This window comes from Octodon degus, unplaced genomic scaffold (genome assembly GCF_000260255.1).
Source record: "Octodon degus isolate 3935 unplaced genomic scaffold, OctDeg1.0 scaffold00050, whole genome shotgun sequence".
Lineage (NCBI taxonomy): Eukaryota > Metazoa > Chordata > Mammalia > Rodentia > Octodontidae > Octodon > Octodon degus.
The window spans coordinates 11815422-11841942 of record NW_004524626.1 but is presented as its reverse complement, the minus strand read 5'-3'; the positions used below and the strand labels follow the sequence as shown (position 1 = coordinate 11841942).

Here is a 26521-nt window from a genome sequence, read left to right as displayed (position 1 = left end):
CGGCAGGTGGGCAAAAGGAGGGGGTAGGCGCTAAGGCTTGGAGTACGGATGCAAGGTCCAAAGGATCACAGCTGGTCTCTTGGTCTCGCGTGGCTGCAGAATCGAGGCCTGTCCCAGGCACCTGGAGGCCATTCCTCCGAGTGCACGACTCGCTCCAAGGCAGGCGCTCCACAGCGTCTAGACACTTGCCCGCTGCACGCTGGGTAAATGCAGACCCCGAGCCGAGCCGACTCTAATTTAGACGCCTGCCGGTGAAGGCTGCGCGCACGCACACGTGTTCCCGACTCGCTGGCACTTTGGTCCCCGCCTCCTTCATCGCGTGCCTGAGTGGAGCAGGAGGAGGGCCGGGTGTGGCTATTAATCCTCAGCTCCCCACATTCCAAAGGAGAAGGATCAGTAAAAGGAGGCATCCCCCTTCTCATATTGCACTCCCCCAAATCGCTTTTCGCCCTCAAATCAATCTCCGCCCTAAGGGGCGCGCTGCTGGGAGGAGCTAAAGAGAGGGGCGGAGTCTGGAGTCCAGCACGGATTCCTAGCATCCATACACCGGTGGGTGGGGGTTTGGGCAGGGCAACCCAGCATCCCCCCATCTTCTCGTCTCTGCCGGGGATGACGCGGGAGAGCGTGGTCGCCCCCAGAAGGCTCCAGGCAGTCGTGTTGACCTCCGCGTAGACTCCGGGGGTCGCTCGCTCATCGCCTTCACCAAGGCCAGGAGCCCGGCGCACGATCGCCTCCAGCCCCCCTCCCCGCCGCCGCCGCCTCTGCCACCGCCCCCTCCTTGGAAACCAAGTTACCAACGTTTAAACCAATCCCCGGGCGCAAGTCTGCCTCCCCCACACTCCACCCGCCGCGCCGCGCGGTCCTCTAGCCCAGCTCGTCATTCGCGCTCCCCTCGCCTCCTGCGTTTCCCCCGCGGCGGCGATGCCAGGGCCTTCGCCAGGGCTGCGCCGGGCGCTACTCGGCCTCTGGGCTGCCCTGGGCCTGGAGATCCTCGGCCTCGCAGGTAAGAGCTGCTCCGTGCGCGCAGGGCGGGGGTGAAGTTGATGGACCCGAGCAGCAGCCCCGTGCCCCTCCCGGCCCCGCCCTCTGGTCACCCCACGCTCCTGTTCGCACCTGGAACCTGGGTCCTCTGCGCTGGCTCCCGCTACACACAGACTCAGCTCCCCAACTCCTGCTCTTCCGGATCTCTATTCCTTTGGAGATCCAGATGTTCAGCGCCCAACCGCGTGCCCTGGAGACCCTAGAGTGCTCCTGCCCCCTCCCGCTCTGTGGTGCACCGTGGTCCACAGACTGGCATCCTCTACCTCCCCCCAGCGATCAGCAAAGACCCCTCATACAGCCCCACTAGCGTGACTCATTGGCGCTGTTCCCGCTTCACCCGGAGCCCTGGCAACAGGGTCCCTCGGCTATTTCCGCGATTCCTTTCCTGATTCCTGCCCCACGTCTCCTTTCCACGTTCTTCACCCACATTTGGGGACCTCCCTTGACCCAGCCTTCTCTCTCCTTTGCCTTCGCCCCAGTCTCAGCCTCCCCCTCTCCTGGCGATCTTCCAAGACCTCAAGAATGGGCTCAGTGCCCATCCCCCACCAGGAGTCCCCTCCTCCCAGCCTTGCTGTGCACACCCGAAACCCCATCTTTTCCGCTCCTCTCTCCCTTCCCTCATGTTTCCCCACCACTTCCTCGGAGCCTTGAGGACCGGGGCTGTCTCCTTGGCAGAGCCACCTTTGAAGTCCGGACTTGGAGAGCACCTCCAAATCCAAGGCCTGGGCAGAACTCCTGGGTTCTTTAGGGACCGCGGCCTCTGGTGGTCCTGGGGAAGCCCTGCCTTCGGCGTAGGGGTGCCGAGATCTCCGGGAGTTGGCTTCTCGGCCTGAGCCCGCGTTTCCCCGGGCAGCGGTCGCGCAGGAGCCCTTCTGGGCGGACCTGCAGCCTCGCGTGGCGCTCGTGGAGCGCGGGGGCTCGCTGTGGCTGAATTGCAGCACCAATTGTCCTCGGCCTGAAAGAGGTGGCCTGGAGACCTCGCTGCGCCGCAACGGGACCCAGCGGGGCTTACGCTGGCTTGCGCGACAGCTGGTGGACATCCGCGAGCCTGAGACCCAGCCAGTGTGCTTCTTCCGCTGCGCGCGGCGCACACTGCAGGCGCGCGGGCTCATCCGCACTTTCCGTGAGTTTTGCGTGTCCCGACTCCACTGCCCTGCTTTCCCTCCCTTCCACGTCCCACCCCCTGGACTTCGGGTCCTCCTCTTTGGGCTCCACCCACTGTGTCCCTGGGCCCTGGCGTCTGAGCACCGGCTCCCCAAGCTCCAGCGTTTCCCAAAGCAGCGGTTCCCTCCCTTGCAGAGAGACCGGATCGCGTAGAGCTGGTGCCGCTGCCTCCCTGGCAGCCGGTGGGTGAGAACTTCACCCTGAGTTGTAGGGTCCCAGGAGCCGGACCCCGCGGGAGCCTCACGCTGACCCTACTACGGGGAGCCCAGGAGCTGATCCGCCGCAGCTTTACGGGGGAGCCGCCCCGAGCGCGGGGTGCGGTGCTCACAGCCACGGTGCTGGCGCGCAGGGAGGATCATGGCGCTAATTTCTCCTGCCGCGCGGAGCTGGACCTGCGGCCTCACGGCCTGGGGCTGTTTGAAAACATCTCGGCACCCAGACAGCTTCGAACCTTCGGTGAGTGGGTGCAGGGACCCCAAGTAGGGTGGGCGCTGTCCAAATGTAAAGGCACGTACGTCTGAATGCTCACCCTTCAGCTTGTTTCGTCTCTATGCCTTCAGGATGATAATACAAGATGTGCACGTTAAGGGTTTAGTACATACTGAGCGCTCAATACATAAATTCAAATTGAGCCGCCCATGGTGGTACATTCCTCTAATTCCAGCGATCCGGAAGCTGAAGCAGGAGGGTCGCTGTGATTTCAAGGACAGCCTCGGTGCATAGTGAGCTCAAAACCAGCCTGGAATACATAGCAAGACCCTGTCTCCAAAAAGCAATCATAGAAGCTGGGGAGATAGCTCAGTGGAATAAGCGCTTGCCTGGCAAGTGCAAGGGCCTGAGTTCAATCCCCAATTCCGCAAAAAAAAAAGCAATCATAATAATGAAAATAAGTTCAAGCTCTGTTCTTCCACCCTTAGACTTGTCTCCAGAGCCCCCGCGTCTCCTTGGTCCCCGGCTCTTAGAAGTGGGCTCAGAAAGGCCGGTGAGCTGCACTGTGGACAAACTCTTTCCCGCCCCTGAAGCTGGGGTTTACCTCGCTCTGGGAGACCAGAGGTTGAATCCTAATATCATCCTGGAGGGGGACACCCTCAGGGCCACTGCCACAGCCACCGGTAGCACAGAGCAGGAGGGCTCCAGGCAGCTGATCTGCAGAGTGAACCTAGGGGACGAAAGCCGCCAGGCCCAGGAGAACGTGACCGTCTATAGTAAGGGGGAGTGGGGCGGGGCCTCGGCGGTTGAGGGCGGAGCCAGATTGCCTACTGGGTGTGGCTAATGGTGGACGGAGAGGTCGGGGCGGGGCAAAGAGAGGATTAGTGCAAATAACTGAGGAGGCGGAGCCTGAGAGGCGGGGCCTCGATTTGTTCGAAGTTGTAGGGCAAAAGGGGTAGGTAAGGGGCGGGGCTTGGGCCGGAGAAGGGGCGAGGTCAGGGAACTCCACCCAATGCTCTGCCCTCAGGCTTCCCCGCGCCTCTCCTGACTGTGAGCGAGCCCAGCGCCTCTGAGGGGCAGATGGTGACAGTCATTTGCACAGCTGGGACGCAAGCTCTGGTCACCCTGGAGGGAATTGCAGCTGCCGCTCCAGGACAACCCGTGGAGCTCCAGCTCAATGCGACCGAGAACGATGACGGGCGGGGCTTCCTCTGCTATGCCACCCTCGAGGTGGAAGGGGAGATGCTTAGCAAAAACGACAGCACCGAGCTGCGTGTTCTCTGTGAGTTGGCGACCTCAGAGGACCTGCCGGGTCTCTGACCGTGTCGGGGAGGCGGGGCAATCCCTCATTCGCCACCTCTAGCCTCTTGGACCCTTGCCCGCAGATGCCCCCCGGCTGGACGACTCCGATTGTCCTCGAAACTGGACGTGGCCCGAGGGCCCTGAGCAGACGCCGCGCTGCGACGCCCGAGGGAACCCGGAGCCTTCCGTTCACTGTGCGCGGCCCGATGGCGGGGCGGTACTGGCGCTAGGTCGGCCTGGCCCTGTGACCCGAGCACTGGCGGGTACCTACCGCTGCACAGCCGCCAATGCTCAGGGGACGGCCGTCAAGGAAGTGACGCTGACTGTGGAGTGTGAGTAGGGGCGTGGACCGGCACGTGGCTTTAGGGTTCTCAGGGCCTAAGCTCTGAGCTGTGCCACGGAGGGAGGAGGAGGTGTTTGGATTTTGAGAAAGGGAAGCGGCTGGTGAGGGGTCTAGGAAATTTCTTGTGTGTAGGAGCCCAGTGTGACAGCACAACCCTGCCTGTCATCCCAGCACTCAGGGGACTGAGACAAGAGAGCGTCTGTGAGTTCAAGGCCAGTTAGGGCTACATAGCCAGGCCATGTCTCAGAAAGGAAAGAAAGAACAAGCAAAGTCTTGAAACAGTTCAGCAAGGCTTAACTAGCACTGACGCCAAGTGGGTCAGAGTTCCAGCCCACCCAGGGCATAGTCTGCCCACCTCTTTCTGGAGGTCCTGAGAGGCAGGGGAACATCAGCTCGGTCCCCAAAATCAGTACCACACACCCCATTCCAGACTCACCAGCCCTGGACAACGTGGGCTGCCCGGATCGCCTGACTTGGGTGGAGGGAACGGAGGCATCACTGAGCTGTGTGGCACATGGGGTCCCAGCCCCCAACGTGAGCTGCGTGCGCTCTGGGGAGGCTGATGCCGTGGAGGGGTTGCTGCGTGTGGCCCGGGAGCACGCAGGCACCTACCACTGTGAGGCCACCAACGCGCAAGGTTCTGCGGCCAAAACTGTGGCCATCACGGTGGAATGTGAGCAAGGGCATCTCGGGCCGTCCCAGGCAGGGATTCCTGTCTGTCCCCTGAGTGACCTTGGACTCCCTGCTTTGCAGATGGCCCCAGCTTTGAGGAGCCGGGCTGCCCTAGCAACTGGACATGGGTGGAAGGATCCGGGTCGCTGTTCTCCTGTGAGGTGGATGGGAAACCACAGCCCAGTGTGGAGTGCGCAGGCTCGGAAGATGCCAACGAGGGAGTGGTGTTGCCGCTGGATTCCTCCAAACCCAGACCCAGAGGCCCCCCTCTCCCTAGTGACCTGCCACCCGGGGTCTACCTCTGCAATGCCACCAACCCCCACGGCTCCTCGGTCAAAACCGTGGTCGTGAGCGCGGAGTGTGAGCAGGGCCCCGGTGGGCGGGAAGGAGGGGGTGACCCCTGAGGGCGCCCCCCTGACCCCTCCTCCTGGCTGCTTTGCAGCGCCGCCCCACATGGATGAGTCCACCTGCCCCAGTCACCAGACATGGCTGGAAGGGGCTCGGGCTGTTGCGCTAGCCTGCTCTGCCCGGGGCCGCCCGTCTCCCCGCGTGCGCTGCCTGCGCGAGGGCGCACCCCGGCCAGAGAGGCCGCGCGTGTCCAGGGAGGATGCGGGGACCTACCGCTGTGAGGCCACCAATGCGCACGGCACAGACTCTCGGACTGTCACCGTGGGCGTGGAATGTAAGTAAGGGGGGCACAGGATGGATGGGACTCAGGCCAGAGTAAAGGGATTTGCGGGGGTGGCAGAGCCTGCGGAAGCTGAGGGAAGCTGTCCCATCCCAGACTTGAGGAGGGATCCCAGCCTCAACCTTGGGAGTCACGGCAAGTCTAGAGGATAGGAGCTGGGACCCTCCCAAAAGCTGGCTCAGGACAGTGGTGTAGGGCCTCATTTCCCACTCAGTAAGAAAGTCATGACTTTTTAATTTAATTTTTTTGGAAGGTTACTGAGAACTGAACCCAGGGCTTTCACACTGCGTTTCATCCTCACCAAAGCATTAATTTGTTTTCCTTTAAGACAGGGTCTTATTAAGTCACAGCCTAGACTCAAACATGCAGTTCTCCTTTCAGAGTCCTGGGGTTATTGGTGTGCACCTCCACACTGGCCTGAGGTAGAACTTTTTAGGGGTGGGATTGGAACAAATGCAGCACACCACACCGGCTGGGGCAGAATTCTTGTCTCCAACAAGAGGCTCGAGGAGGGGTGCCTGTCTGAGAAGGAGCAGGGTCTGACCCACTGCGGTGGGCCAATGGGACTTGGTCAGCTGTGGCCCAGTGCTAAGCGCCCCTCTCCATTCTCCTCTGTCACCTGCAGATCGACCGGTGGTGGCTGAGCTGGCTGCCTCTCCCCCCAGTGTGCGGCCTGGGGGGAACTTTACCTTGACCTGCCGCGCAGAGGCGTGGCCTCCGGCACAAATCAGCTGGCGCGCACCTCCCGGGGCTTCCAACATCGGCCTGTCCAGCAACAATAGTACGCTGAGTGTGGCAGGCGCCATGGGCAGCCATGGCGGCGAGTACGAGTGCGCAGCCACCAACGCGCATGGGCGTCACGCACGGCGCATCACAGTGCGCGTGGCTGGTAAGTGGCAGCTGGGGGAGGGACAGTGGCTCTGCAAGAGGGCGAGCCCTGAGTCTTGGGCTCTGGCCCTGCGCCTGACTCTGTCGCCACAGATGACACTAAAGTAGGCCAAAGTAGAAATCAAGGGAGCCAGGTGTTGTGGTGCACGCCTATCCTCCCATCACTTAGGAGGTTGAGGCAGGAGGATTGCTGAGAGTTCAAGACCAGCCTGAGCTACAAAGTGAGCTCAAGGCCAGCCTGAACTGTGAGACCCTGTCTCAAAACAAAAACAAAAACAAAAAAAACACACCTATGTGTGGTTCAGGAAGTGGGGACATGTGATCCCATTCCCTGGCTGCTATGTCTCCATGGGAAAAGGGGGTTGCAGAAAAGCCAAGAGGAGCTGATAGAGTCTACCTAAACCCCACTACGTGCAGCTCCTGCGGCTGGGGTCTGTCTGGAGTGGGGGCTCAGGCTGGTGTCCAGACCAGGGCTCAAAGGCTTATATCCCTCCGCCAAGCAGGGTGTGACTTGGGCCAGGGGTCTCCCTCCCCGTGTTCTCGGGGCAGGTGCGCGGGGACGGACTGACCTCCCGGGTCCCGTGCGCAGGTCCCTGGCTGTGGGTCGCCGTGGGCGGTGCGGCAGGGGGCGCTGCGCTGTTGGCCACGGGCGCAGGGCTGGCTGTGTATGTGCGCTCCACTGCGTGCAAGAAGGGCGAGTACAACGTGCAGGAGGCCGAGAGCTCGGGCGAGGCCGTGTGTCTCAACGGCGCAGGCGGCGGCGCCGAGGCAGGGGACACCATCGCGGAGTCCCCGGCCGGGGGCGAGGTCTTCGCCATCCAGCTGACGCCCGCGTGAGCTGCTCCCCTCTCCCCGCGGGCCGGGGCCGCCCCCAGGCGCCAAAGGGGGCTTATTATTGTTCTATTTATTTATTTATTTATTCAACTCCAGGGGCATCGCCCCCATTTTTTACCCAGCGCCCCCAATAAAGTTTTTATAAAGGACTCTGGTTCTCTGGCTTCTATTTCTTTGAGGAGGGGTCACTGGGGATTGAATCAGGGCCTTTGCACTGAGCTACATCCCCAGCTCCCCCACAACATACAGATTTTGTTATTATTATTTATTTATTTATTTATTTTTGAGACAGGGTCTCCTTATGCAGTTTGGGCTGGCCTTGAGGTCCCTTTGTAGCCCAGGCTAGTCTCCAACTCATGATGATCCTCCTGTCTCAGCCTCCCGAGTGCTGAGATTACAGGCGTGCACTGCCTTGCCCAGCTACAGATTTTATTGTAAAACACAGTCTCACTGTGTAGCCCAGGCTGGCCTTGAACTCATGGCATTTGACTTGTGGGATTACTGGCTTCTGTTTGAATGTTGACAGGTGTGGTTGAATTCCCATCTTGAGGATTATTCATTTTAATAGAATTCTTTTTGAGTTCAATCCCCCGTTCGGAAGGGGGGAAAAAAAAAAAAAAACGGGGCTGGGGAGATGGCTCAGTGGAATAAGCGCTTCCCTGGCAAGCGTAAGGGCCTGAGTTCAATTCTCGGTTCCCGGGGGCGGGGGATTCTTTTTAAGAGCCCACTACACAGTAGGCACATTCCAAGCCACCTTGCTCTGTGTGCTGTGGCCCGGTGCCGGCCGCACCCGCCCGGCAATCACTGGGCCCTTGTGCAGGGCCTGCAGCCCTTCCTTTTCCCGTGCTTCTCTCTTCCGCCAGCGCTGCCCTCTGCCCCAGCTCTCAGCAGCAGGAATTCAGGTGCTTTCCCCAGCCTGGTTACCAGCAAGGACAGGGTGGGCTGTCGGATGGGGTGTGGGCCCTGGAAGGGCCCTGGGGGGCTGTGACTTCGTTCTTAGGCTGGCCCTCCTTCGGGAGGGCACACCCTGCCCTACCCTGTAAAAACCAAGGAAGCCAGGGAGCCAGGCTTAGGGAATCTGTCCTCAGTGCCTCAGTTTACCTACTTGCTTTTCGGCTGGGCATGCGTGATGTGATTTGGAGCAGACAAAATGCATCGCCATCCCTCCCCCAACAGCAGAAGGAAAGAACAGCTGGCCCTCCTCCCCCTCTTCTCTGCTCCTCAAAAGCAAAACACTGGGTCCCAGAGAAGGAAGTTGGCCTGGAGGCTCGGAGCCCCATTCATTGGCTGCTGTATGCACAAGGGGTGAAGATGGGAACAGGAAATGGGGCAGGAAGCCCCACACCCCTAGACTGGGTTGAATCCAGGACCTTGAATACCAGGCAACTGCTCTACCACTGAGGCACAGCCCCACGGTCTTGGGAACTCACCAAATCCTGCCTGCCATGGGGCCTTTGCCCTGTTTCTTATTTTCTAAGATAAATTCACACTAGGTTAAGTTGTCCAGGGTGGGCTCAGAACTTGCAACCTTCCTGCCTCAGCCTCCCAGAGTGCTGGGTTACAGGTCCGTACCACCACACTGGGTCTCTGCTCTTTCCATTTGCCAGCATGTGTACCCACTAGGTTCTGCTACACAGCAGTTGCTCAATACGTGCTGACTAACTGGAGAAAAACAGCCACGTGTTGCAGACTGTCCCAAACCCTCATGTGTTCAGTGTGGAATCTCGCTTAGCTTCTCTCCCTAGGCATGGGGGTGCATGCTGTGATCCCAGCACTCTGGGAGGCCGAGGCAGGAAGATCGAAAGTACAAGCCCAGCCTGGGCAATTTAGTGTGACCTTATCTCAAAATAAAATTTATAAAGGGTTGCAGGTGGAGCTCTACATGAAGGCTGTGGGTTCAATTCCAAGTGATGCTCACAGGAAAGAACAAAAGACACCTCTCCCCCGCCCTCCCAAGGCTGTGGCATCACACCCAGGATGAGACCCCAAGTCACACTGCTCTCCCCTGAGCAGCCCTTCTGTGGCGGTGCTGACAGCAGAGAACACCAGTCCATCCTGAGAACTTCCTTTATTTGGTGGCCAGCCAAGCCTGCTGGGGAAAGAGGGCAGAAAGGGAAAGGGCGCCAGTCTGCCCGCTGGGTCCCGGCATGGGAGGCAGCAGAGAGGAGGCAGGCTGGATCTCTCCTCACTCCCAGGAGGTCTCCCTTTCTTTCCTTGAGGAAACAGAGGTAGGACAGGCTCAGCTGGCTGAAGGACAGCTTACATTGCCTGAGGGGGCCCCTCGAGAGGGCCCAGGGATACCCCACATCTGCCACACAGCTTCTTGGGCTGGACAGTCTTCCTGGGGACCAGCCAGCAGCCAGAGCAACGGGTACCATATTTCTTGTACCTGAAGTGGGGAGTATAAGAAAGCACATTCAGAATGGAGTGGGGTGGGGGTGGGGGGCAGGGATACAGCCAGCAGCCTAAGCACCGCCTGGCAAGCGCAAGGCGCAAGTTCAGCAGGCCCTGGCACCGAAGGAAGAAAAAAAACAAAAACGGATGCAGCAGGGGCCCAGAAACCTCCACGTGACACCCATTTCCCCCAAGAGGGCCTTTTTTTTTTTTTTTTTTTTTGAGGTGATGATTGTATTTTTTAGTCTTTTTTGAGACAAAATCTCACTATATAGACAATGCTAGAACTTGCAGGGATCCTCCTGTCTCAGCCTCCTGAGTGTGTAGGCTACCACCTCCCTCCCACTCCACTGATGACATGTGGACCGATTTGGGGCCCTCCCACCCCAACACCCTCTGCTGTGCTGAGGACCTGATACCACAGGCGTTGCAGAGTGGGGTTCCGTCCTCAGCGTCTCTCCAGAGGGGTGTCCTTTGGGTGCTGCAGGAAGCACAGCGCCGGAGCCCTGTGGGGTTGCAGGTCAGCAGAGGGCAGCGGTCAGAATCAGAGCAGCCCATGTGGCGCGAGATGGTTGTGAGCGGCTCTGTGACAGCATCCCCAGCTCTGGGCTGCTGTAGGGGAGCCAGGGAGGGAGGCAGATGGCGGATCCAGGCGGCAGGCGGAAGCTGGGGGCTGCGGTGACTCAGCCTGGGGGAGCCAGCTAAATGGAGAAGCAGGGTGGGGAAGGAGGGTAGGGAGAGACTGGAGAGATGGGAAGTTGGTCCCCCAAATATTTATAGCTTTCCCGCCTGGAGGGCTTACTCACCTAGGGCCTCACCAGTGCTGCCTCTGGGGTTCGACTCAGCGACCTGAGCAGGGCTCGCAGGGGCTCCCTCAGTCAGGCTGCGGCCAGCCAGGCTAGGGGGTAGACAAGGTGTGAGCCTGGGGGGGGTTTACATCCTGTCCCCGGATGCCCCCCCCAAAGATGTGTTACCAAGGAAACCAGCATCCCAGGGACAGGACCCAGGGCCTTAGAACTGAGCTTCATCCCTGTCCTTCCTATTTTGTATTTTGAGACAAGGTCTCACTATGCTATTCAGGCTGGGCTCAATCTTGTGACCCTCCTGCCTCAGCCTCCAGAGTCCTGAAATGACAGATACCACTGCTGCCATAATTAGTGTTCTATGAAGGAGCAGGAGGCCTGGGACAAGCTGCCAAGTTGGAGTCCCAGGTCTCCCACACCCACAGTGTGACACCCACAGGTTCAGTCCCCCTCCTGGCCTCAGGTTCCCCATCTGTAAAATGGGCTTCACAAGCCAGCTGCGGCTGTGGAGGCTTGTGACTGTGATCCTAGAATTTGGAGAGGCTGAGTCTAGTCTGTGCAATTTAGTGACTTATGGAGACCCTGTCTCAAAATTAAAAAGTAAAAGCCTTGAGCTGCAGCTCAGTGCAAATGCCCTTAGTTCACGCCCCAGTACTGTAAGACAGATAAAGGAATGCATCCAAACTAAAGAGCCCACAACGGGCAACGCCTGTTCCGTGTCTTATTGCTGCTCTCATTACTAACAAAGGCCAGTTAAGATCAATTTGGGGGAAAATAAAAGTGGGGGCCTGGGCCTGACCCTCTCCCAACTCTTGGAGAAAGCATGGCGTGGCCAGGCTTGTCTGGCAGAAGACACCAGGCCTGTGACTGGGAGATGACGACCCAGGCGTGGCGGTGCACACTTGTTGTCCCAGGACTCAGGAGGCTGAGGCAGGAGGACTGCCTCAGGTTCAAAGCCAACCTGAACTACACTGGGAGACTCCTCAAAAAAAAAAAAAAACAAACCAAAACAAAAAGGCATAAGCTCTGGGGGCTTCGAGAGTAGCTCGGGCTACAGTACCCACCTGGCACTGGGGATGTCTTGGGCTCCGACCTTAGCAGCACAAGACACACCAAGCAAGAAACACACACTTGGACGGAAAATATTTGGGGAAACGCTTGCAGCTGTGCTGACACGTATGGACTTTCTGTCATTACCTCTGACACAGTACAGCCTAACAAGAATCTTTTTTTTTTTTTTTTGTGGAACCAAGGATTGAACTCAGGCCCTTGTGCTTGCCAGGTAAGCGCTTATTCTACTGAGCCATCTTGCTGGCCCCAAGAATCTTTTTTTTTTTTTGACACGATTTCACTATATAACACAGGCTGGCCTCAAACTCCCAGCAATTTTCCAGTCTCAGCCTCCTGAGTGCTGGGATCACAGGCGTGCACCACCAAGCCCAGCTAAGAACTACTGCCATAGCAGGCAGGCCATACTGGGGATTGAACCCAGGGCTTCTGCACTGAGCTCCATCCCCAGCCCTCTTATTTTTTTCTTTCTTGCTAAATCATTAAGGTGCCCAGGCTGAGCTCCATCTTGCAATCCTCCTTCCTCGGTCTCCCAGAGTGGTGGGATACAGGATGTGTACTATGGAACCCATGTATTTGCTCTCACATCACAGAGAGATGACTGTCCCTCCCGCACACACTGAGGGTGACCAGGGAAAGGGCACCGTGAGCACCAGCGCCTACCTGTAGGTGGGTGAGATCTGCAGGCTGGAATCCGCCTTGATCTGGAACTTCAGGGTCACCCCCTTGAATCCTGGGTCTACCTGATTAGCTCCCTGGCAAGGCTTCGGCTGCTTCCTGGGTCTTCTCTGGGATGGGGCTGCAGGTACCCCAAGGGGCTCCTGACCTTGACCCTTTTGGCTGCCCGAAGTCTGCTGGATCCTGGAACTCCTGGCCATGGTCAGCGGGCCTGAAGCCCCAGGGTCGGCGGGCTCCCAGCTGGTTCCTTGGGCCTGTGTCGTCTGTGTGGCCTGCGTGGGGGCCTGGCCCTGGCCCTCTTCTGACTCTTGGAGAAGCCGAAAGATGGTGACAGGGTCCTGACACACGGGCCAGAGGGACCTGAGGATGAGAGGCCGGTGGTTAGGGTTCCTCAGGTGACTCGGGTCCAGAAGGCCGGGTTCCAACTGGCACCTGTTCTGCCTAAGCCTGTGCCCTCGGGCAATGTGGGGTGTGTGGGGGGTAGATTTCAAAGTTACAAAGTAATCCCGAGTAGGGCCAATCTGGCCCGACCCACCCACCACTCACCGCCCAGTGACTCGACGGTTTACCCTCGGGGACCCGCCAGGGCTCCAGGGCAGCTGTTATCACTTCAAGAAATTTATTTCTCTTTACGTGGGGCAGAGCCCCAACTTTTGATTTTTAATCACTGGATTCCCCTTCTTGACCCTGGCGCGACCCCTACTGGTTCCTACACGAACCTCAGAAAAGGAGGCTGGTGCGTGGCAGGCTGAACCCCCCCTAGGGTCCCTCAGGCCTAGAACTGTGCCTCTGTGAGTGCCAGTAACTCACACGGTGACCTCAGGGTGACCCTGCGAACTCAGGGCCCTGGACCCCGCGGGTCAGTGAGGAGGGGAAAGGGGTAAGGGGTGTCGCACCCACCTGCCACTGGCTCCTGCTATGGGATACCGCAAGGGCCTTGGCTGCCGCTGGGCCGCGGGTCCTGGGGGAGACTCGGGGTTCACACGGGGCGGTACCAGCAGTTCCCTCAGCAGCTCCCCAAGATTGGCCTCCATGGTGCCGGCCGGGCCCCTGTCCCAATCTCCGCGGACGCCCCGCCCCCACGGAGAAGCCCTGATGAGGATGGGCGCCACCTGCGGGCTGCGGCGGTGGCGGGGCGCTTCTGCCGGCGCAGCTGGGCGGGGCGGGGCTGGCAGCATTCTCGCATCACCCCTCCGGATCCAGGGTGGCTCCATCCCCCCAACCCAGGGTGGCCACTCTTCCTTCCAGACCCTTGCAAACCCCTGCACCACTGCAGGGGTGGGGTGAGCCCAATTCGGTCAGGAGGGGGGTCTGGTGCTCCCGCCTGGAATTCCAGCCCTTGGGAGGATGAGGCAGGTTCTGTGAGGTGGAAGCAAGCTGGGCTACACAGTGAGTTCAAAGCCAGCCTAAAATGCATATAGAGATCCTGTCTCAAAAAAACAAACAGAAGAGAGGGTCCAGGCCTCTTGTGGGGGGCAGCAGAAGTGGCTGCAGATCTAACTGGCATTGGTCCCCAAAGACACTCGACATGCCGGAGAGCTGCAACACAGTTTTATTGCAGCTGAAACTTGAGTCCACCCTTATTTACACTCTGAGTCTCAGGGTCTTGGAGAAGGCACCCCAAAGTGGGGCCCTGTCCCCACCACAGCCTGGCCAGGGGATCTGTCCTCAGCAGGGCTATCGCCCTTCAGTGCCTGCAGCCTGTCTCTCGCCTGGGTCTGTACTCTGGGCCAAGCTGGTGGCTTTTTGGCTCTTCCTTCAGTCCTGGCCCCAGGGCCACTGCAGTCCCGGGCTGGTCCTGCTGGCCCCGTCAGTGGGGCTTGGGGACGTGGCCATCCACATAGAAGTTCCTGGTGACCTTGGGCAGGGTGAACTCTGCCCCTTCCAGCTCGGGCATCAGCACGATCTGGCAGCCCAGGCGGGAGTTCTCCTGGAGCAGGGGCGCCATGTCCAGCATGTCGTCCTCCCTAGGGCACCGAGGGCGCAGTGAGCGGAAGGCACACAGCCAGGCGGCGGGAGCTCAGCAGCCCGGGGAGGGGTCAGGCAGGACGGCCTCGTGAAGGGGAGCAGGGGCCCTCTGTGTGTGGGGAACCCGCTCACCGCTCCTCGGGGGGAGGCAGGAGATCCAGGTGGGCCTCACTCACATACACATGGCAGGTGGAGCACGCTAGGGAGGCTTCGCAGGCTCCTGGGGTAGAAAGAGAAGAAAGGGACAGAAGGTCCACATCCATCGTGCAGGTGTCAGGAGCCCGTGACCCCACTGCTGGTGCCATCGCTCCTTCCTGGGCTGGCTACTACCCTGTCCTTCACCCAGTTCTCTGCTCCTCAGCTGCCTGGAGTCTTTACAAAAGGACATCCAAGTCAGGCCTGATCGCACATGCTTGTCATCCCAGCACTCAGGAGGCTGAGGCAGGAGGATCACCACAAGGTCAAGTCCAGCCTGGGCCACACAGAGACCCCATCTCAAAATCTCCCACACAACAAATGAAAAGACTCAAAGGCACATCCAGGGTCGTCAAGGACAGGGCTGGCTATGTGGAGCCCCTGGACAGCATGGATGTAACTTCCAAGAGTGGAAGGGGCCAACCCAGGCCGATTCTCTGAAGCCCGGGGAGGCTTGTTGTGGCCCTCCCTGGCTCCAAGTGCTCCCACGTCCTGGCAGGCGGGTTGTGATGGGAGAAGGCCAGTGTCAGGGCTGAGATGCAGCAGCTGGGTATCGCTGCTGTCCCCATGCCCCTGCCACACTCCTGAACCGTTGCACTGGTCACCAAGAACTTCACCTGGGGACAGCCGCCTTCCTGGTTAGGGGTGCGGCACAGGGTGTTCACACCCAGGATAAAATCCAAGCCCGCCTCGCTGTCCAGGAGGTCTGTCCTCGCCTTCTTCCATCCATGTCAGGCACACTGGCCTCCTGATGCCACGTACTCCATCAAGCCAGGCCCTTCCCTGGCTTGGCACCTGCTGCACCCCACCCAGAAAACTCCGTCTCGCCCCCAGGAATCCAACGCAATCATCCTTCAATCTGACGCTCCTGCCACTTGTCTCTTGCCACTCTCTGCCTTTTAATTTTGTGTAGCACTCAGCACCATCAAGCTTTTGTTAATATTAAATAGGCTGATCTGCAGCGCACGCCTGCAATCCCAGAACTCAGGAGTCTGGGCCGGGAGGATCACTGAGTTCAAGGCCAGCTCGCACTACCCAGCAAGGCACCCCTCCAAAAAGAGGTAAATAAATAAAACAAAAAGAAGCACTGCATGTGGTGACACACACCTACAAGCCCAGCGCGTCGGAAGCTCAGGCAGGAGGACCATTTCCAGCTGGAGACCAGCCTGGGCTACACAGTGAGCTCAAGGCCAGCCTGAGCCGCACAGTGAGACCCTGTTTCAAAAAGACAAACAAATAAATAAAATAAAATAAAAAATAAAAAATGAAATAAAACTCATGTCTCAAACTCTGACCTGAACTGCTGCCTACAGGGTTCTGGAAAAACAAACAAACAAACAAACACAAACAAACAAACAGCTCTACATCAGGGAGGCCAGCCAAGACCTTCCAATGTCTCACTCCCTTTAATGATTTTTTTTAGGTAGGTTCTCAAATGTTCAGGCTGGCCTCGAGTGCACTATGTGGCCCAGGCTAGCCTTGAACTCCTGGCAATCCTCCTGCCTCAGCCTCCCGAGTGCTGGGATGACAGGTGTGTACCACCACACCAGACCCCTTTTAATGATCATGTCAGGCTCCCGATTATGTTCTCCCAACAAACAGACCACTCTGCCCGGGTGTCCCACGTATGTTTCCTTGTGGGCTGAGACTGAGATGACAGGGGCATCAATTTGTTGCGTATCGCTGCCCAACACACAGGAGGTACTCCATTTTCACAGAATCACAAAGGGCAGCACAGATTAGGGGCTACAATGATAAAATGCACTGCCCTGACAGACAGTCATAACAGTGATGTGAGTTACTTTCCCGGTTCTTATCTTTTTCTTTTCAGATAGGGTCTCATTAAGCCGGATTGCCTAGGCTGAGCTTGAACTTCATATCCTCCTGCCTCGGCCTCGCTAGTAGCTGGGATTACAGGCAGGTTCCGCTGGGCCTGGCTAAAATGTTTTGAATCTAGTTTTGTTGTTTACTTGGTTTTGTACCAGGTCAGTTAAACTGGGGTTCAGTTTTCTCATCTATAAAATGGAAGCTTCCTCTATAATATGAAATAAACGTGTATTATTATTATTATTATTTTGGAAGTTAAGAGCAGAACTTTTATTGGGGAAAGAAAGCTTCCGTCTGAGAGGTACAGAAGGGGGGACCCAAGTGCGTTGCCCCCAATATGTATTAATCTGTTGCAAGTAATTTCTGCTGTTATTCCCTCCAGCAAATGCTCATCTGATGCCCTTGACATCTAAGCACCATTAGCCGCTGTGGGTAAAGGCGAACAAGTGAACAGGGACTCCAAGCTCACTGGGAGCAGATGACAAGGAAGGAAGCAAAGCACTGAGGAACGCTATGAGAGGCCGAGGCAGTAGGGTCTCCTCAACTTTGAGTCCTGCCTGAGCTACACAGTTAGACTCTGTCTCAAAAAAAGAAAAGAGGGGCTGGGGAGATGGCTCAGTTGAATAAGCACTTGCCTGGCAAGCCCAAGGACCTGAGTTCAATCCCCAGTTCTGAAAAAAAAAAAAGAAAGAAAGAAAGAAAGAAAGAAAGAAAGAAAGAAAGAGAAAGTGCTGTGAAGACAATAAAACACTGCTAAACCAGAGTGAGGGAAGACAGAACTTGAGCTGAACTGAGCAGGGTGTGACCCACAGGGAGTGACATTTACAGTGACATGTGATGATGAGAAAGAAAGAAAGAAAGAAAGAAAGAAAGAAAGAAAGAAAGAATACTAGCTGAGACCAGGTGCAGCAGCACGTGCCTGTCATCCCTGCTGCACTTGGAAGGCTGAGGCAGGCCTGCCGTAAGTTCAAGGCCAGCTTGGTCTACTGTAAGTTCAAGGTTTTTCTAGCCTAAACTACACATCAAGAACTTGTCTAAAAAAATCCCCGGAAAGGGGGTGGGGAGATGGCTCAGTAGAATAAGCGCTTCCCTGGCAAGAGCAAGGCAAGCACAAGGACCCAGGTTCTAACCCTGGTACCACACGCCATGCAGGCCCCAGAACCCTGGGCGTACCCCAACCACAGAAACCAGGCATGGTGGCACCAGTAATCCCAGTGCTGGGGAGGCTGAGACGGGAGGATCACTACAAGTCTGAGCTGTATAGTGAGACCTTGTACCAAATAAATAGATACATAAACAAAACAAAACAAATCAATGCGTACTGGGTGCAGTGGCACATGCCTATAACCCCAGCATTTGTAAGACTGAGGCAGGCGGATCCCCAAGAGTTTGAAGTAAGCCTGGGCTACACAGTGAGTATAAGACCAACCTGAGTACATAACAGGACTGTGTTGTTACGCAATAGCAAAAGGGAAAACCAATATGGAGCCTGGACGGTGGCTCAGGCCTATCATCTCCTCACTTGGGGAGGCTGAGGCAGGAGGGTCACATCTACAGGACAGCCAGGGTAACTTAGCAACTTTTAGGGAGGCCTTTTCTCAAAATAAGAGGGCTGCGGATATGGTTTGGTATGATGGCCCTGATTTCAGCACCAAGTACCATGCCATAACACACACACACACACACACACACACACACACACGCTGTGTGTGTACACACTGGCCTGCACGGAAAGAGCAACAGAGAACAGAAGAATACACGCTCTGGCCACAAGAGTTCCAGAGGCGTGGTCGTAATAAATGCTTATTAAATAGAGGCGTAAAGTTTGGGTTTTAATACATATTTGGTGGAAGGCCATGGATGGGCTACACTGTGGAGACGGATCTGATTGTCGCTTTCTGAAATAAAGGGCAGCTGGGATGGGTAATACCCTGTGCCTGGCTCATACCTTCCAGGTCCACACCGTGGCGCTGGGCCAGATGGAGGACATTGTCCCCGACTCTGCCGCTCACTGGGATCCGCTGGCCGGCCCGGTCAATGAACACCACGTTCACCCTGGGGACGGACGGGGTGCGGATGTCCAAGTGCAAGCCGAGCTCAGGGGCGTCCCTGGCTCAGACCCGCGGGACTCGGGATGTGCGGGAGCAGGAGAGGGCCAGGCAGATAAAGGACACGGAGAGACGCTGCAGGGCACGGCGGGAAGCCGGGAAACCTCATGGGGCGGGGAACGGGACACTCACACGTCCCCAGGCTGCTCAGGGCCGCCGGTGTCCCCCAGTGCCGGGCGCCAGCCTAGAAAACACGGTGGGTGAGCGGAGGCCCCAGCTCTGCGGGCGCGCGAGTGGCTCACGCAGTCTGCGCTGGCACTTGGGATACCTGTCCGGAAGCTCCTGGACGTCAGCGCCGCCACCTCCCTGGTCCGGCCCCACCACGAGCCCCTGGCAGCATGCAGCATGAACCCGCCGTTCACGCCGCCCCGGGCGAAGGAGGCGGCCATGACGGCGTCACGTGACCGCACGGCTGGGCATGCGCGGACCGCCCAGCAGGACGGACGCCGGGAACGCTGCGCGGGACGAGGCGTCCACGTGGTGTAAGGGGGCCGCGCAGGGTACTGCAGCGACATCCGGGGCCATCCTGCACTTCCCACCAGGTGCCCCGTCCCAAGAACAAGCCAACTCTGCATGTTTTTAAAACCATTTACTTACAAACTTTAATTCAGCAAAGGTCTGTGTGGGAAGATAGAAAGGGCGACCCCTGGAGTGGACGTGAGCCCCAGACAGGGCACGGGGGGCTGGTGGCTGGGCCAGGATCATCCCGGTGGACTGGCGCCACCTACACGGAGTTGTTGCTTTCTGGCACTGGGCCGGGAGAAGGCCACGTCTGGGACCACCCCCCCAGCTGGTCTACGGGGTGCGTCCGGCAGAGGCTCGCGAGATGGCCCAGCAGCCAACTCCCAGACGGACAGCAGGGACTGGCTGGGGTGGGGCACTGCCAAGACCGAGGCTGAGGCCTCCTACTACTGTCCCCAGGGTGGAGTCCCTGGGTGCAGAGGGGCCCACGCCTGAGGCCAGAGCTGTTTGGTCCTGAGTCAAGCTTCCGGAGCTCACTGTCTGAGAGGCTCTGGCCTGCGGGGTCTGCAGCCCAAGGTTAAGGCATCAGAAGGCCGGAGGGCTGTGGCGGGGGGCAGGGGACCGGGGCAGAGTATTGGCCAGAGTAGGGGGGCAGCCGCAGGAGACGCCCCGTTGCAGCAGACAGGAGAAAGAGCAGAGGGCTGAGCCGGCTGGAACTTCGAAGTGTGGAATGGAGGCCCGGACAGGCAGGACCTTGAAGGGATCAGAGCTGGGAGTGGGTGGGTGGGGGGTCATGTGGGATGGCTTAAAAAATAATAAAAATTAGAAAAGGAAATAAAGTCAACTGTCAAAAGTTAAAAAGGGGGCAGGGAGACAGTCTCTGATCCTCACAGGAGGTCAGGAAAACCTCCAAGGCACTCAAAAGGCCAAAACACAGGAGTGACAAGGCAGGAGGGGACTCCCGAGAAAGAGCCAGGCCCAAGAGAGGACGGCAGTGGGCAGGGAGAGAGCAGGTCAGGCCCCTCTCTCTTAAGGCTGTGGTTCCCATGCCTGGAGCAGGATGGCGAGCAGAGCTGCTGGGCACCCCCACACTCCTTGGGCTCTGGCTTGTTGGTCAGCAAAGTCTTTCAGAGATTTCTCTATTACCCAAAAGAAGAAAAAAAAAATTTAAGATCACAAAACAAAACACCAGAAAGCCCCAGAGCAATGCGGCACAGGCCCCGAGCGTCCTCGGGGCCAGCCCCTTAGAAAATCCTCTTCCGCTTCAGGTAGGAGTCTGCGTAGTGGCCGCCGAGGCCCTGGGAGTGCTGGCCCACGTAGCTGCCCTCTGGGCTGGGCTCAGGTGAGGGCAGCAGGTGAGCAAAGCTGCGTTTCTGGCCACCCAAGGGGGTCTGGAGACAGAGGGCATGGGGCGCCGAGTGAGGGGGTGCCGCAGGGCCAGGCCTCCCCAGCCCTGTGCGTCCCCACCCCCTGCCTGTACCTTCAGCAGGTGGCTGTGGCCGTTGGGCCCTGGGCCAAGGCCCAGGAGCCCCTCGCCGGAGCCCAGCGGAGACGAGCCAACTGCCTGCAGAAGAGGGAGATCACAAGTCACTTCCTCACTTCGGAGGAGGCCCGAGGAGGTCTGGCTTTCCCCCGTCTTGCATCTGCCACTTGCAGCTGTGGCCAAGGCACTGAAGTCACTGCACCCTGGAGGCAGGCCTGCCGCCCCTGCTGGCCAACCCCAGGCCCCGGTTGCTCACCTTACTGAGGTGGCTCTGCTTGAGGCCAGCCTGCAGGCCACTGGTGAAGTAGGAGGTGGGTGAGCCCGAGTAGAAGTGAGAGAGAGGGCCCCCTCCGCCTCCGCTACTCCGCTCGCTGAAGCCACTGGGTGGGGGAGACATCTGCAGAGAGGGAGCAGCTGAGCGGCAAAGGGTCCCCCAAAAGCCTCCAAGCTTGATGTAACAAGCACTGTCCAACAGAACTGGGGACAGCTGGCACGTGAAGGCTGGCTTGGCCTTTGTCCTCCAGGGACAGGGGCCTTTTGAGCAGAGGCACCTCGCTGTGGCCAGTGATAAGCTGGTGCAGCCTAGCCAGCATCCTCCCACGGGCTGCTGCCCGACCTACAGGAGCAAGGCCAGGACCACGGAGGCCCAGCAGAGCTCCTAAGGAACAGCAGAGAACTCCGACCCACCCCTTGCACAATTGTGGGAAATAAAAAACTGTGTTTGTAGCCAGCCGTGATGGCCTGTGCCTGCAGGCCCAGTTACTCAGGAGGTGGAAGCAAGGGGATCAGTGGAGGCCAGATGCGAGCCAGCTGAGAGCACTGAGGGACGCCTCATTGTAAAATAATGTTTGCTGGGCTCAGCAGCTGATGGGGCCACTCCTTGCGCAGCCAGATCTACCTGCTGCACCCAGGGCCGGGTGCACATGATGCCTCTTACCTTGTGGCGACTGGGTCCGTGAGGCCCTAGGCCTGGTTCCCGGGGATGGGAGAAGAGCCGCCGAGGTCCCACATCCTGAATGGAAGGGACAGAGACACGGGAGCTGAGCCTCTGCCAGTTTCACCCTGGACTCAGTTCTGTGGCTCAACAGAACCAGGGTGCTTGGGGCAAACTTGGCCTTAGGGTCTATGAGCAGGAGGGGTAGCAGGAATGGGACCAGGGGTGTGCGCTGCCCAAAGCAGGGCTGCCTGGGACCCCACAGTGACCCAGAGTTGGTCAGCAGTTCTATTTTCAGGAAGCCTTTCCATTTCTCTACTTGGCATTTACTTCAATTGTTGGTTTGCTTTGAGCCCACATGGGGCAAACGTAACAGGCATGGCCTGTGGTGGCGCAGGGTGCAGTTTCTGACCAGGAGGAGGGTGGCATGACAGAAGGATGAATCTCCAGGAGTCAACAGGGTACAAGCGGTCAGATAGACAGAAAGGGCAGCTGAGGCATGGCAGGAGAGAAAGACAGATAGAGGAGTCCAGGAGAGACTGTCCAGGTCTTCAGGTGGACAGCCAGACAGGAAGCAGGATTGACAGATAGGGGCAGGCAGACAGGAGACCTGTGGCAAGGACCTGCAGTCTGCCTAATGCTTGGTCTGGCATAACCAGGACTAAAGAAACATGGCGGGAGAGCACACACCTGTCACCTCAGCACTCAAGGAGGCTGAGGCAGGAAGGCTGAAGCCTGGGCAACTTTGCAAGGCCCTGGACCAAAATTTAAATTTTTCTTTAAAAAGACTGAAGATGTAGCTCGGTGTGAGGGTTCAATGCCCAGAACTTGGATTTTAGATCATTCTGGGTTTTGGAATACACATAATGAGGCATCTCAAGAATAGAACCCAAGTTGAAAGAGGAAGTTCATTTTCACTTTGGATACGTCTTACGTGCACAATGGGTCGTTTTAAACTACTCTTCGTCGTGTGTCTGCATTCTGACAATGACCTGTTCTGTGAGGTCAGGGAGAGATGCGACACAGTGCTCCAACAGCTTCAGAAGTAGTGAGGTATGGCAGAGCACACCTTTAATCCCAGGTCCTCAGGAGACTGAGGCTGGACTGGGCCACTAAGCAAGACACCATCCCATAATAAAAATAAAAAAGGGCTGCAGGCTATAGCTCCATGCTCCCTGGGTTCAATTCTCAGTACCACCAAAAGGTGTATGTAGGGAGAGTCACCTAATGATCCCAGCGCCCAGGACGCTGAGGCGGGAGGATGGATGGTGAGTTTGAGGCCAGTCAGGGCAAGACTGCCTCCAAAAAAGTTAAGAATTTGGGACCTTAAAGATTTTAGATTTTTGGGTTAGGGATGCTACCCTGCATCTATTTTTTTGTTTTGTCTGGTTTTTGTGGGGTTTTTTGTTTTTGTTTTTGTTTTTCGGAACCAGGGATTGAACTCAGGTCCTTGCACTTGCCAGGGAAGTGCTTATTCCACTGAGCCATCTCCCCGGCCCCTTTTTGTCTAGTTTTTGACACAGGATCTCGCTATGCAGTTCAGGCTAGCCCTGAGCTCACTTTGCAGCCCAGGCTGGCCTTGAACTTGCAACAATCCTCCTGCCTCAAGCTCCCCCCAAATTGGGATTATAGGCGTGCACCACCACGCAGGCTACCTATATCAGTTTAGAGAATTACCTGCTCTACGGGGACAAAGGGCCATGGCAGCTGGCCCTCAGGGCGGCTGGCCCAGGGTGTCCTGGTACTCACCGAGGGGTAGTCGAAACCGTAGTTGTCGGGCAGCCCGGGCTCAGGGGGCAGGCGGGAGCTGAGGGGGCTGAGCAGGCGGGACTTGAGCGGGAAGGCTTTGCTGCTGCTGCTACCTGCACCAGCGCTTCCTCCTGGGACTGGGGGCGTGGGCAGGGGCCCCTCAGCTGGGCGGCGGCCTCTCGTGGTGCACCCCCAGCCCCGGGCCTCCTTGCCAGCCAGATTGCTAGCTGGGAGCAGACTGTGTAGGTTCAGGTAGGGATTCAGGGGGATCCGGTAGTCCTTGGGGGGCTCCCCCAGCAGAGAGACCTGAGACAGAGGACTGGATTCACCAGGGGCACAGGTGGAGGGGGGCACAGGGCAGGAGGCAGGAATGGTCTGGGCGCAGGATCCAGCCTTACCCCAGGAGGCGTGGACAGGGGTGCATTGTCCTTCTGCAGGCCCCTAAGGCCTGTGCCTCGGAGCCCCCCAGGGGCAGGTGGGGGGGTGATCTGAGCCGCTGGAGGGCCCAAGCCCATGGGCTCTCGGTCCCCCCCAGAAGGGCCCAGCAGTGGTGGTGGCTTTCCTCGCCGAGGCGGCAGCTCTGGGGCCAGGCCCCCGCCTGCAGAGAAAAGAGTATCACCATGAACCCAGCCCTGAGGCCTCTTCTCCTAGGGCCCTATAGCCAGTAGGGCCAAAGTTGTCTCAGGGCATCAACGTCAGAATGTCCCCAGCCGCCCTATGACATGGGTACCCACTTTTTTTTTTGCGGAACCAGGGACTGAATTTAGGACCCCACTTTCACTGACAGATGAGACTGAGGCCCAGAGTCACTGACACAGCAGCACACAGCTGGGAACTCACCACTCCCACAGAGGAAGGGGCTGGGAAGCAGAGGAACAGTGCCCAGGAAAGGTGGGGCGGGGTCAGCATTACCTGCTGACAGGTCCCCGAGGAGGGGGTTGGCTGACTGGGGCCCAGGCTGGAGGGTGCCCAGGGGCGAGTCTCCCAGGATCCCAGGCTTCTAGAACAGATACAGTCAGCTGCAGATGGGACGGGGTGAACTAGGTAGCAGCCATTTTCACCCCAAGGTCTTGGCAATTGCAAGCACACACAGCATCCCTCAGGGCGTGACACCCCCCACCTGTGGTGCCCCAAGGCCCAGCACACCAGGTGTTCCAGGTGGCATGCCTGGGCCACCCAACCTCCTCATAGCACACAGCATGATAGCCACATGGTGTGTGACAACCACACCAATCAGAGGATTTTGGTCACACTTAAGTCCCATAATGCCTCGTGCACAGATTCACTGTTACCACCAGACACCACCCCAATCCTGTCAGGATCTGAGCAAAGCGACCCAGGGTACTGCCCTGCACCTGTGCGCATGCGTATTGGGGATGGGGGGAATTTCTTCCCTAGAGCTGGGGACGGGGCTCTTGGGCCGCACCCAGTTCAGGGCTACAAAGAGGTGCGTCCAGTTCCCCTGACCCCTGACCTAGCCACCAAGGCCAGGTGCACAGGGCAAAAGCAGACTCCACCTAGGGTAGAGAAGCAAGTTTCACCATTCCCAAGGCACCAGGGTGGTACACAGTGCTGGGCAAGGGAGGTGAGGCTGCCAGCGTGGGGAGCAGGGAGCCCTGCTGTTACCTTGTGGCTCTGGGCCTGGAGGGCGAGCTGCAGCAACGCTGTGGACAGGGCCGGCCCGCTAAGCAGTGGCATGGCTGGGGGCGCGCCCAGAAGGCCTGGGGAAGATGCAGAGAAAAAGCTGGGGGTGGGGAGGGTCTTAAAGCAAACGTCCCTTCCCCCCACCGTTCCACAAAGCCCTGGCTGCAGATAGGGGAGAAGCCTGGTGAGGGGGCGGGAGGCCCGCTTACCCTGCTTGCCCCCAGCACCGCTGTGGAGCAGGGGGTTGAGGAGCAGCTGCAGAGAAGCAGATGGGCCCAGGTTGTTGAGCAACTGCAGGATGTTGGGCTCAGGCAGGAGCCCCTTGCCACGGTTGAGGGCCTGAGGAGGGGGACAGGGCAGCTCAGCATGGCCTGGTAGCAGCAGGCACTCCACACCCGCCTAGGGACCCCTCCCACACACTCACCGTGGCCTGGGCAGCGATGAGCGCTGCCAGCATGCTGCGGCCTGGTGGCCCCGGGGCACAGAAGGACACGCGCAGGTGGCTGCCCCCCAGGGCCAGACCGTCAGCCTGCTGCTGGGCTGCCTCAGCCATCTCGGCGGTCTCGTACTCCAGCACCGCGAAGCCCTTCAGTTGCCCGTCCTGGCCACACGCCAGCTGTGGGGAGGTGTTCATGATGCCCTGGCAGCCACCACCAGAAACCCAGGGGCAGCCCTAAAAGTGGTCAGATACTGCACCATGCAGGACAGCACCCTCCACAGAGACAGACATAAGCCCAGCTCCTGAACCAGCCCAGGAGGCTGTCATGTTCTTCAGAGGTAACAAGTGAGCCCCAAACAGAACAGTGCACCCAAGGCTACATGGCAGGGCCAGCAGAGCCGGGGCCTGGCTTGCTGCAGCCAACTCCACAAGCCTCTTGCCAGTGCCAGAGGAGCAATGCTGACTGGGATTCCCAAGCACACCAGTCGAAGGGTCCTGGCCAGTGGCTCTGGTGTGTTTCCTGACCCCGGCTAAGGCTGCAAGGTCTCAAGGCCTGAAGGTTCAAGGGAAACCAGCCAGCTAGAGGCTTGGTCACAGCCATGCCGGGACTCCTCTCCCTCAGGCCCACAGCCCCGAACTGCAGCCCTGGGACAGCTGTGTTGCTGGGCACTGCTCATGCTATTAGGTATGTGACAGTCCCTGCCAGTGGGCCGGGCAGCTCCGCTACCCAACACAGGGGTCCTGGCAGCATGATGCAGAGAGGCCACAGGCAACTGGGAGGTTGGTGAGGCCACCGTCCACAACTGTACAACTCCGCAAACCCATCTCCTGGTGCCAGAGCACAGTGGGGCTGCAACTGGGGTGGGGCTGCCCAGAGGAAACACATGCCGAGGGAGCCCCCAGCCCTGGCCCTGCCTGGCGGCAGCAGCCAACTCCAAGTGTTTGGTCAGGGTCACTACACCGCAGAGGTGGAAACTGAGACTCAAGGCAGCTGCTTACTAGGCCATCAAGCTACAGCAGGTATCCCAGAATGCCACACTGGTGCCCCATGGGACTGGTCAAGGTGGCAATGGCTAGCCTAATACTGCTGCCTTCCTTATACCTGTTCACAGGTGAATGTCAGTTTGGGACCAATGGCATGTCCACCAGCACACTAGCACCTGCCTCTAAAATGACACATGGGACAGCAAAAGGAGAAATGTATGTCTAAACAGGAAAAGTGCAGGTGGACTTGGGAGTCTGAGGCAGCAGGATGGCAGGTGTTTGCCTGGCAAGCGCAACGGCCTGAGTTCAATCCCCGGTTCCAAATGAAAAAAAAAAAAAAAAAAAACCAACAAAAAAAAGGAAGAGAGAAAAAAAAGGATGGCAGGTGTTAACACAGACTGATAAAATGAGGAAAAGCCTTTAT

At 58.2% G+C, this 26521-nt stretch overlaps 4 protein-coding genes across 6 annotated transcripts in view; 1 reads left to right on the top strand and 3 right to left on the bottom strand.

Annotated features, from left to right (window-relative positions):
• Positions 1–921: 921 nt before the first annotated feature.
• On the top strand, positions 922–7364 carry Icam5 (intercellular adhesion molecule 5). Its single transcript, XM_004633002.1, has 11 exons — positions 922–1003; positions 1895–2164; positions 2341–2661; positions 3123–3410; positions 3662–3916; positions 4020–4268; positions 4710–4952; positions 5033–5311; positions 5394–5633; positions 6265–6528; positions 7117–7364. The coding sequence occupies exons 1-11, from the start codon at positions 922–924 to the stop codon at positions 7362–7364; spliced, it is 2739 nt and encodes a 912-aa protein (XP_004633059.1).
• Positions 7365–9437: 2073 nt separating this feature from the next.
• On the bottom strand, positions 9438–13445 carry Zglp1 (zinc finger, GATA-like protein 1). The gene is made up of 5 exons (XM_004633001.2): positions 13205–13445; positions 12290–12664; positions 10562–10653; positions 10168–10261; positions 9438–9750 (listed from the first exon to the last, which is right to left on the bottom strand). The coding sequence occupies exons 1-5, from the start codon at positions 13336–13338 to the stop codon at positions 9621–9623; spliced, it is 825 nt and encodes a 274-aa protein (XP_004633058.1). The 5' UTR covers positions 13339–13445; the 3' UTR covers positions 9438–9620.
• A 334-nt stretch (positions 13446–13779) lies between these two features.
• On the bottom strand, positions 13780–18802 carry Fdx1l (ferredoxin 1 like). Of its 2 annotated transcripts, none has more exons than XM_004632840.2 (5): positions 18671–18802; positions 18535–18586; positions 18243–18349; positions 14405–14492; positions 13780–14271 (listed from the first exon to the last, which is right to left on the bottom strand). In XM_004632840.2, the coding sequence occupies exons 1-5, from the start codon at positions 18789–18791 to the stop codon at positions 14115–14117; spliced, it is 525 nt and encodes a 174-aa protein (XP_004632897.1). In that variant the 5' UTR covers positions 18792–18802; the 3' UTR covers positions 13780–14114. The 2 variants fall into 2 exon arrangements, with proteins under 2 accessions (XP_004632897.1, XP_023572929.1); XM_023717161.1 differs by having other exon boundaries at positions 14453–14492.
• Positions 18803–19266: 464 nt separating this feature from the next.
• Positions 19267–26521, bottom strand: part of Raver1 (ribonucleoprotein, PTB binding 1) — a 14499-nt gene continuing 7244 nt past the window's right edge. The window contains exons 4-13 of one of the 2 annotated variants that reach the window (XM_004632841.2): positions 25099–25290; positions 24884–25013; positions 24657–24751; positions 23943–24030; positions 23429–23628; positions 23031–23336; positions 21285–21359; positions 20604–20744; positions 20345–20428; positions 19267–20255 (exon numbers count right to left, since the gene is read on the bottom strand). In XM_004632841.2, the coding sequence (XP_004632898.1) occupies positions 20109–20255; positions 20345–20428; positions 20604–20744; positions 21285–21359; positions 23031–23336; positions 23429–23628; positions 23943–24030; positions 24657–24751; positions 24884–25013; positions 25099–25290 (1458 nt within the window). In that variant the 3' untranslated portion in view covers positions 19267–20108. The remainder of the gene's footprint in view (positions 20256–20344; positions 20429–20603; positions 20745–21284; positions 21360–23030; positions 23337–23428; positions 23629–23942; positions 24031–24656; positions 24752–24883; positions 25014–25098; positions 25291–26521) is intronic. The other variant, XM_023717145.1, reaches the window with a different exon arrangement.

Excerpts from the sequence above, each read along its gene's own strand:
- Icam5 (XM_004633002.1), top strand. The coding sequence starts at position 922 with ATGCCAGGGCCTTCGCCAGGGCTGCGCCGGGCGCTACTCGGCCTCTGG. Across the intron at positions 2,662-3,122 it reads CAGACAGCTTCGAACCTTCG|ACTTGTCTCCAGAGCCCCCG; the intron begins GTGAGTGGGTGC and ends TTCCACCCTTAG. Across the intron at positions 6,529-7,116 it reads CATCACAGTGCGCGTGGCTG|GTCCCTGGCTGTGGGTCGCC; the intron begins GTAAGTGGCAGC and ends TCCCGTGCGCAG.
- Fdx1l (XM_004632840.2), bottom strand. The coding sequence starts at position 18,791 with ATGGCCGCCTCCTTCGCCCGGGGCGGCGTGAACGGCGGGTTCATGCTG. Across the intron at positions 18,587-18,670 it reads GTCCAGGAGCTTCCGGACAG|GCTGGCGCCCGGCACTGGGG; the intron begins GTATCCCAAGTG and ends CGTGTTTTCTAG. Across the intron at positions 14,493-18,242 it reads CCACGGTGTGGACCTGGAAG|GAGCCTGCGAAGCCTCCCTA; the intron begins GTATGAGCCAGG and ends TTTCTACCCCAG.
- Zglp1 (XM_004633001.2), bottom strand. The coding sequence starts at position 13,338 with ATGGAGGCCAATCTTGGGGAGCTGCTGAGGGAACTGCTGGTACCGCCC. Across the intron at positions 10,654-12,289 it reads CAGATCTCACCCACCTACAG|CCTGGCTGGCCGCAGCCTGA; the intron begins GTAGGCGCTGGT and ends TCTACCCCCTAG. Across the intron at positions 9,751-10,167 it reads TGCAACGCCTGTGGTATCAG|GTACAAGAAATATGGTACCC; the intron begins GTCCTCAGCACA and ends TCCCCACTTCAG.